Below are 10,499 nucleotides of genomic sequence, written 5' to 3'. Positions count from 1 at the left end.
ACAGACAGGGCTGTGTAAATTTCAGGGCCATATGTACAGAAATACAAATCCTTTGGCAGGTAAAAGAGCTCCTATGTTCTGTATGTATTTCTATATAGCGGTTTGCTTTGAGTTCAACTTTAGTAAAGGCTGCAATCATGTTATCACTATAAATTACTGTTTCTAATACACATTTTACTGTGATCCATTATGTTTTGTTGCACATTTTGCTGCATTTTTGTGCATTTTGATCATTTATTTTCAGTGATGAAAAGACAAAACATGATTGGGAAACAAATGGGACAGTTACACAAGGAATGGGAATCCTTTGGGGCATTTGGATTACTTTTTTCACCTGTCTGGTAATACTGGGTGAATTAAATATTCACTCAATGGTAGGGTACATTTACCATGACCTGCTTTTTTCATGTATGTGAATCCAGTGTGGTTTTGGAAAAATACTTTGTGGTTAGAATTCAATAAAGCATCAGTAAGGAAGTCTTGAATACTAGTGCTTGCATATCCAAATCTTCTAATACTCATTTAATCTCATTGTGGGATATTTCTAAATGTATGTCATGATCTGTTTGATGTTCTGTAAATAGTTTACATTCTGTAGTCTTCACTCATATCTTCTCATTACAGGATGGTCTCAAAAGTATCGTCTCTCCTGATATTTGGTATCTTCCTCTGTGTTCTCCATTGGTCCGAATGCCAAAATTGGATTGCATTTAGAAGAAAACACATTGCTTATTCTTCAAACATTAATTGTACTAATGTCATGAATCGATACCCATTCCGCAAACAACATGGGTGTAAGCAACTGAACACCTTCATCCATGCTCCTGCAAAAACAGTGCAAAATATTTGCAGAGGTGTCATGCAACCGACAGACACAACAAGCATTGCACCTTTCAGGTATACCACCTGTGTCAACACTTTCCACCATGGTCATCATTGTGTCTACAAGGCTAAAACTGGCAGGCGTGTTATTTGTGTAACATGTGAGCGTAGGTCCCCTGTGCACTTTGTTAAAGTAGGCCAATGCTAACAAAGTTTTAGCATAGTACATAATATACACCCTCATTTGTGTACCACACAATATACTCTCTTCTATATACATGCAGTTTATCTCCTCTGTAAAATGTGTCATAATGATGCTTTTAATTTCTGTTTACATTAAATAGCAACTTTTGAACATTATGGACTGGAATCCATTGATTATTTTCCCAGTAGTGGCTAAAAAGTTAATTTTAACAACTTCCCGACTGCCCTATAGCAGAACTACTGCTACAGGGTGGCAGGGCTGCGCAAAATCACGTATGCCAAACAGTGGCTAAATGGTTAGCACTTCCGCCTGGCAGTAGTAGGGTCATTGGTTTTGAATCCCAACCACGGCACCACCTGCCTGAAGTTTGCATGTTCTCCCTGTGTCTGCGTGGGTTTCCTCTGGGTACTCCAGTTTCCTCCCACTCCCCAAAGACATGCTGGTAGGTTAATTGCATCCTGTCTAAACTGGCCCTGAATAAATGTAAGTTAGGGACATTAGATTGTACGCCCCTTGAGGGTTAGGGACTGATGTGAATGTACAATATATATGTAAAGCTCTGTGTAAATTGATGGCGCTATACAAGTACCTTTAATAAATAAATATATACATGATTTTTTATTTCTGTATTTCACAGGGCACCATTGGCAGCTACAGCTGTCGATCAGAGTCCCGACCAGAGATTCCCCGCCGGTACCTGGCGATCGCCGAGTATCACGAACAGGGGAGAGGTCTGTATGTAAACAATACAGATCTCTCCCCTGTCAGCTCCAGCATGCTGCATAGCAGAGCAATACAAAACAGCATACCTCCCTAGTAAAAGACAGCACACTGTTAACCCTTTGATCGCCCCAAATGTTAACCCCTTCCTGCCCAGTGTCATTAGCAGTGTCAGTGCTTTTATTAGCACTGATCATTGTATTAGTGTCACTGGGGATGTCTGTGACAGTTAGTCCTCCCCCCAATGTAAGAATGCCCATCACAGTCCCGCTATAAGTCGCTGATCTTTGCTATTACTAGTGAAAAAAGGAAAATAAAAATCTCAGTATATATGCTGCCATTTGTAAACGTTATAACTTTCACGTAAATCCAATTAATTTACACGTATTGGGATTTTTTTTTTAGTAAAGACGTAGCAGAATACATTTTGGCCTAAATTTATGACAAACTTTGATTTTTAAATTTTTTTCACTGGACATGTATAATAACAAAGTAAAAAATATTGTTTTATTTTCTCAATATTGTCTTTTTTTAATATAGTACAAAAAATAAAAAGCACACAGGCGATCAAATAAAACTGATAAAGTTCTATTTGTGGGAAAAAAAAGGATGGAAATTTCATGACTGCACAATTGTCAGTAAAAATAACGCAGCGCCATAACACAAAAAATGACCTGGTCAGGAAGGGGGGTAAATCCTCTGGAGGGCAATACACCTATACTCCTGGCTATGGAACAGGAACTTAAGGTAAATCTCCCCAATGGGACATAGATGGTAGAAAGAAAATCTAACAGGGGTCATAACCCTATCATATTCTATTCAAGATGAAAAAAAAGTTTTGCCTATAGTTCTTTAAGGAAACTGCCACAGGGCATACTTTGTAAATAGCTTGCAGTAATGTACAAAGCATACACTGTGTGCCTGTACAAAAATATGATAAGTAACCCTATCTGAGAGAAGCAGTGGTAAGATATAAACGTCTTTACAGCCTCCTTGTTTAACCGCCTCCTGCCCGCCCTATAAGGAAATGACAGACGGGTGGGGGCTTTCTCATTCTGGGAGGATGTCATATGAAGTCCTCCCACTCTAACTGTGCATGCGCACCCTTGGGTGCGCGCCGTGCGGCGATCGCTGGTGAACTTGGACACAGCCCATCACGATCTGATCGAGGTAAAGAGCCATTGGCTATGGCTCTTTACCACAAGACAGGCTGTGTCAGATCACAGCCAGTCATAAATGTAAACAGAGTGGTAACTCGCTGTTACCAGCTTCCTCTACTCACACAGATCACAGTGTAAACACAGATCACAGTTCCTGTCACAGTGCCCATCAGTGTTACTAGTGGCAATCAGTGTACCTGTCACCCATCAATGCCCATCAGCAGTGCACCTGTTGCCCGATCAGCATTGCACCTGTCACCTGATCAGCAGTGCACCTGTCACACCTTAGTGTACCTGTTTCCCATCAGTGCCCATCAGCAGTGCATCTGTGCCACCATCAGCAGAGTACCTTTCCTACAGCCACCATCAGCAGTCTACTTGTCCCAGAGTTGGCTATGCAAAAAAAATTTACACTAGTGAGGTGTTCAAAATCCTCAGTATGACGGATGAGAGCAGCGGGGAGCTCTCACTGTCCGTTTGTGATTCAGTGTATGAACCAATCAAAATTAGTGGATCAGCAACTGAATCAGAGGAGGAAAGGGTCCCTCCTAAAAGGATATGGCTCTCTGAAAACCAGGCAGCCACCAGCAGCGACATACACCCCAATGGTCGATCAGCAAATGCTAATGGCACTAGACCCATGCATGAAAGACCCAGTCTGGAATATTCCATCGACCCCCAAGAATCAGGGCCCAAACAAACCTCCCAGATGCTCTTGCCAACCCATTATGGCTGCCCTCCAACTCACGATCAGCAAGCATTCCCCCTTTCACCAGGTGTGCAGGCCAACACTGAGAATTTTTCAGAATTGATTTTTTAAATTTATTTTTGCCTGGCACTTTACCCCAGTTCATCCTATGCCCATCTATTTGAATGGAGACCTCTTACATTTGAGGAATTTAAGTTATTTTTGGACCTCACCCTTAACATGGGGCTTACACAAAAAAAGACATGCGTACTGGTCTACACATCCAATCCATCACATGCCAATTTATTCTGCTGTAATGCCCAAGTCACGCTATGAGATGATCATGTGATCTCTTCATTACAGTGACAATACCCAGTGCCCTCCCAGAAATCATCCCAGCTATGAACAATTCACCCACTTAATTTTTTTTTTTATCAACGATTTGCTGAACTTCTTGTCCATGATAAAAATGTATGTGTAGACAAATCCCTTTGTCCACTTCACTAGCCAGCTAGGAATTAATCAATATAGATTGTAAGCTCCAAGGAGCAGGGCCCTCGAACCCCTCGTGTATTGTATTGTTACTGTATTGGCTCATGTACTGTCCCCCACTATAGTATACAGCGCTGAGCAAACTTTTTGGCACTATATAAATACTGTATAATAATAATAATATAGTCCAAGTAAATGGGCCAGATATGGAGTAAAGCTGTACAACATTTTGTGAAAGAGCCATAGGATATTTGTATGCATTCCGTATATATGAAGGCAAACATTTCCAGCTCCAGCCCCAGCCCCCTGAGTGCCCAACCTACACTGGAACAAGTGGAAAAATTGTCTGGGACCTGGCTTATCCACTTTTCCAAAAAGGCTATCACATTTACCTCGACAATTTCTATACCAGTCTGCCTCTTTTCCGATACCTGTACCGTGAGAGAAAACCTTGGCCTGCGGTACCTCCTGAAAAAACAGGAAGGGCTTCCCACAAGCTCTAGTGAATACCAGGCTACAAAGGGGGAATTATAAGGGGGGATCCAAGTTTATAATCTCTACATGGGGGTGGTGGATTTCAATGATCAGATGTTGCAGTCCTATTTAGCAACAAGAAGGTCTCGTTTCTTGTATAAAAAAGTTGCACTCTATTTTATTAATTTGGCTATTTATAATGCATATGTCTCCTACACCAAATCCACAGAAAGACTTACCACCTTCCTCAAATTCATAGAAGAAATTGTCACTTCCCTTATCTATCAGCAAGGATCCCACCCAAAAAGCATTTGTTCCGATTCTGTGAGCAGACTTCATGAGCACCACTTCCATGAGAGCATTCCACCAACTGAAGCAGGTCGAAGACGCCAAAAAAGATGTCAGGTATGTAGCAGTGGAGGAGTTTGCAGAGACACAAGTATTGTCCCCAGTGTCCCTCCCAACCAGGCCTGTACATCAGAGACTGTTTCTGATGTTTTCACACAAAACTAAAACATTAGCCCATATTTCAAACAGCCTGCCATTTCCCCGTTTCAATACTTGTGGAAAAATTTACATGTTCAAAAGACTCATTATGCCTCACAAAAAATATGTTGGAGTGTTTTCTTTCCAAAATGGGGTAATTTTGTGGGTAATTCCATTGTCCTGGTGCCCAAGGACCTTCAAATGTGTAATAGGTAGTCAGGAAATTAAATATGTAATTTATACCACTAGGTCACCTGATGGTGCTCCTTGCATGTTGAGCCTCTCTATGTGGCTAAGCTGTAAAGGTCTCACACATGGTATCCCCATACTCAGGAGTAGCAGAATGTGGTTTGGGGTGTAGTTGCAAGCATGCATATGCCTTGTGGGAGAAATAACCTGTTATTATGGCAATTTTGTGGAACATAAAAAAAATATATATATTTCAATAGAATTGTGGGAACAAAATTACAACTTAAAAAAACTCACTATGCCTCTTACTAAATATCTTGGACTGTCTAATTCCCAAAAAGGGGTCATTTGGGGGTATTTGTACTGTCCTGGGTTGTTAGAGTCTAAAGAAATGAGTTAGCACATTGGTACATCAGGTGTGATCAATTTTCAGTGATTGGTACCATAGCTTGTAGACTCTATAACGTTCACACAGACCAAATAATATAGACAGATTTAAGTTATTTTTACCAAAGAAATGTAGCAGTGTCAATTTTGGTCAATTTATGAAGAAAAATTACTTATTTGCAAAATTTTACAACAAAAACTAACATAAATGTGTTTTGGTCTTTTCTCATTTATAGCGCAAAAAATACAAAACACAGCACTGATTAAATACCAACAAAACAAAGCTGTATTTGTGCGAAAAAGGGAAACATATTTCATATAGGTACAGTGTTGCATGACTGAGTAATTGTCAGTCAAAGTATGACAGTGCTGAAAGCTGAAAATTGGTCTTGGCAGGAAGGGGGTATAAGTGTCCAGTAGGCAAGTGGTTAAAGAACATTTCATGTAATTCTCGTGGTGGTCCCCATTTCTGGTAGATTTGGGGCAAATGCTTTGTTTTTATTTGATAGTCCACATTGAGAAGTAAGTTTGTTGTGACGTGATTACAATGTTTCATAACTGTTATAATACATTTTACAGACCATGAGCCAAATATCCTTTGAAAGATATTAGAGGAAATAAAAATAGTTACAAATCGAATAATACCCTAATCATTATATACTGTAAGTGTCTTATCTGACTCATCATACATTTGAACATAACTCTATACCACATTTACACATTAAGCATGATGCTTATGTATCCATAAAGTCTGAATATGTCCCATGTTCCTTACAACTTCATAATGTTTATTTTTATCCAAAGAAAAGACATGATACTTTGCTTGGATTAAAGCAGAATATATGAAAGAAATATTTGGAAATATTTAGGTGAATATTTTACTTCTATTCAACTTTCGTTCTAGAGCTGCTTTCACATCTTTATTTTTTAAACTATAGATCAGTGGATTGAGCAGAGGGATGGCAACTGTATTAAACAATGCAAACAGTTTCTTTGAATCCAGTGAGCTTGTTGAACCTGGTGTCAGGTATTGACTAGCAAGAATCATATAGAGAAGGATGACCACTGTGAGGTGCGAGGAACAAGTGTAGAAGGCTTTACGTCTTCCAGTGTTTGACTGGATCCTCAGTATGGCTGCTATTATAAAGATGTAGGGAATGAAGGTCAGAAGAAATGGGATGATAGTGAAAAGGAATAAACCTTCTATAAAGAATAATACATCCAGAAGGGAAGTGTTGCTACAAGTCATTTTCATCAAGGGGACAATGTCACAGAGGAAATGATTGATTTCAATTGATGAGTAACAAGAGAAACTGGACAATATCCCCACAAGAGGAGCAACAAGTAGGAAACCCAACACCCAACAGAGAGCGGTCAAGAGTGCACAATTCCTATGGCTCATAATCAAATGGTAACTCAAAGGCCTACAGATGGCTACATAACGATCATAACTCATTGCAGTCAGTATAAATAATTCTTGTACTGTTAAAGATCCAGACATAAAGGTCTGTGACATGCAACCAAAAAATGAAATAGTTTTATCTCCTGTAACAAAGCTCATCAGGATTTTGTGTAATGTGGCAGTAGTGCATGATATATCCACAATGGACAAATTCGCTAAAAAGAAGTACATGGGGGTGTGAAGGTGGGAGTCCAGGCAGATCAGTAGAAGTATGGTCATGTTACCAAGAAGAGTGATGAGATAAACCAAAAGAACTAAGATGAAAATTGTAATTTGTATTTCGGGAACAACAGAAATTCCTTTAATGATAAAATAGTTTGTGATCGTGTGATTCACGTACATCTGTATAGCTTTCTATTACCTGAAATGAAAAGAATAGGAGACCTGCTTGCTTACTCATTTACTTAACATCATATTTTATTTTGTGGATGTAACAAGCTAGCTTGTGTGCTGTCATAATGTATTAATGATAAAGTGCCACATTTTCATGTAAAAGTGTCAAATTGTTGCCACAAAAATAAATGCACATTTGTCAAACTAAAATAATACAGATAAAATTATTTTATTACGAGTAATTAAACTTGCCACTGTCATAGTGCATGACTTCTTGATCTTAAAGTCTATGTACATTTATTTATAATTGGGGCATATGTCAATAAGAAACAAAAAAAATTGCTAAAGATAGAAGCAAAGCCCTCGTAGACATAAAAATGACACATAATAAAACCAAAATATTTAAATGTGCATAAATATGAAAAGTAAAGTATACAATTATTTTCTTGAAATAAATGTTAATTCAAATAAAAGAAGCTAAATTTACAAATTGTTATTGAATGTATTAACATTTATTAAAATGTAATCCTTGAAGGAAATTTATCTTCACTTACTTTTTAAAAAATGCTTAGCCTTGGTCTTCGCTTTTCCTCTTATCAATAAACACTGTTTGAAAAAAAAAAAAAAGTTGCTTTTAACACTGCCTTCAGTAATTTGCACAGCCAATTTCTTCAGATACTGACTGTTAGTTAAAGACTATCATATTTGTTGCACAACATGTATATGCTGATGATTGCTTCTGTCCTCTATTTTTCATTGTTAGCTTTTAGTGCATGTTCAGCTGCAACTTTCACTGCTTTCCTGCAGAATAGCAACTATAATTTACCAAAGTAGATAGACTGGGCTGCACCCACATTACTGTACATAGGAACACATTTGATACCTTTTAAACATTCCACATCTTTTTATCCACACTTATATAGTGTATAAATTAAAGCTCTGGTCATCCATAAAGCTTGGTAAATTGAATGTATGCAGGAAAGAGCATTTAAGTGCAGAGCTATGAGCTACGTGAATCCTGTGAACTAATACATCATTTTGCATGTTTTTGAAGCCCAAAAAAGCCCAACCACACCAATAATTATTTATTGTGTTTCACGTAAAGGAAGGGTTTAGACCGTATTGGGGAAATTAGGTGCGTGGTCAATAGGACAAGGAGTGAGGGGATGTCTATTCAATAGGAATTTAGAGAGTGGAAACAGCCATTGTCTAAATCCCCAGTTTCAGGAACTCCAGTGTGAGATCTGGTCTCCTTGCAGCCATTCAATATGCCTCTTATTGATGAAATCCTGTATATCAGTCTCTGCAATGTAATATTAAACTCTATGTATATCCAAAAACAGAAATATAATAGCATCCCAGTCCTTAGATGTGGTGGCTGTACTGACTTTTAAAAAACATTTTTTTTCCTTTTTTTTCTTTTTTTTTTTTGACCTGTTGATCCTGCCAGTAACAAACGTCTTGTCTAACATTCACTATGCTGCTTTCATTATTTAACTGCAAACACATCCCTGTATCTTCATCTCCATTATAAGGGGTTAGGGGTTCTGTACTTCATAAAAGATAGATGTAAAAGGTGATATCATTGCTTGAGATATCTGGAATTCTGACAGGCTCAACAAAGGTTTTAAAGGGGAATAACAAAGGCAGACATAAATAACACTTGTGGAGCATGGGTGCATGGCTAGTGGTACTGTACACAATATAGTAATGAAGAGAAAACTGGAACAATGAGAAGTAGACTCTGAAGTAGTAATTACTGAAATCCTATATGGGCAAGGAAGTTTGTCTCTGTCTTGGTATAAGTTTTTTCCTTATATGTGACTTCAGTAAATCCTGCTTCAGAATCTACTTCTCAGTGTGCTGTTTTTCTTTTCAACTGGATGTTTAAAGTTCAACCTGGGTGACAACCATGGCTCCTGCCATAGATACAGTGGAGAACTGAGCAAAGCCACCCAGGCACAAAAAGTGTGTTGCCACTACTGCAGCTATTACATCTAAAGACTTGTAAACTGTGATATATTATATTTTTACTTTAGTTTTAGAGAATCTTTAATGAGAAATCCATCATGGAAAATGAAATCCCAAAATACGTTGCCCACCTGAAATTGCAAAAATTATACATTGGCTTACAGTATTTATGGCACTGGTATATTTCTACCGGGAAGCTAAAACAGTTTTGTAGCACTGATGGTGTATATTTCCACTTACCTCTCCAAATAGAATATTTTCTTCTCAACATATGGTCTTTTGTGTCTGAAAGGACCCCAAATAGGTAATAGTTGTAACTGTAGTGTTGTCTGCAGTCACTCATTGCATATTTAGTTACTTTTTAAGGGGTATATATACTGGGTATCTTGGATAGTCATTATAATTAAGTCCCCTGGCAATTGAGAGTGACAGATGGGTAATGTACAGTTCTTATTAGTTAATAATCATTACTTGGTTCCAGGTGTCACATGCACTAAAATAATTAACTGTTAAAGATACAGGTGTAACTAAAAAGATGATTAACTTAACTAAAAATGTTAGATGTTAGTTCTTTACAAGATTTTTGATTTAGTACTATAGCATTGTATAAAACTTTAGCATCACTGAAAAGACAAATGGTAGGTTATAAAGCAAATGGATCTTTCTTAAAGCATAACTAAAACCCCCAAATCAAAGACAAAGTAATATATATTGCATATTACCAGTCCTTAGATGTGGTATCTATGGAAGACATCTATCTTCTGCCATAGTTGACACCCAGCCTTGACTGATGCAAATAATGGGAACTGATGGGATTATTGGTTTATGGAACAAAGATTACACATGTAATACATCCTTGTTCTTGATTTTAGTTATCCTTTAAAGGACCAACCTGCAAAAGCCTGGCCACCTCATAAAATGCTGAAGGGAAAAGGGACCTCTTCCCCAATAAGAGATTGAGGTTCACTTTATTGATGCACTGTTGCGTTGATATTGATAACTGTGAATTTCTGAAGTTTGTGACATGGCCAGCTGTTGCCTTGTCTCTGGCGTTATGTATGGAGCCAAACTTTATGGCACAACATGAAAGTAATAGGGCCCTCACAACTA

The 10,499-nt window shown here is 38.0% G+C and overlaps 1 protein-coding gene across 1 annotated transcript; it reads right to left on the bottom strand.

Moving 5' to 3' along the window:
• Positions 1-5,878: 5,878 nt before the first annotated feature.
• LOC149460291 (olfactory receptor 8A1-like) lies at positions 5,879-9,724 on the bottom strand. The gene is made up of 3 exons (XM_089679936.1): positions 9,630-9,724; positions 7,973-8,024; positions 5,879-7,446 (listed from the first exon to the last, which is right to left on the bottom strand). The coding sequence occupies exon 3, from the start codon at positions 7,425-7,427 to the stop codon at positions 6,489-6,491; it is 939 nt and encodes a 312-aa protein (XP_089536062.1). The 5' UTR covers positions 7,428-7,446; positions 7,973-8,024; positions 9,630-9,724; the 3' UTR covers positions 5,879-6,488.
• Positions 9,725-10,499: the final 775 nt, after the last annotated feature.

Source organism: Staurois parvus, unplaced genomic scaffold, assembly GCF_062004578.1.
Source record: "Staurois parvus isolate SC_StPar_1 unplaced genomic scaffold, SC_StPar_1.0 ptg000232l, whole genome shotgun sequence".
Lineage (NCBI taxonomy): Eukaryota > Metazoa > Chordata > Amphibia > Anura > Ranidae > Staurois > Staurois parvus.
Note: the sequence above shows the minus strand (reverse complement) of the source record. Positions and strands in the feature narration are given on the sequence as shown.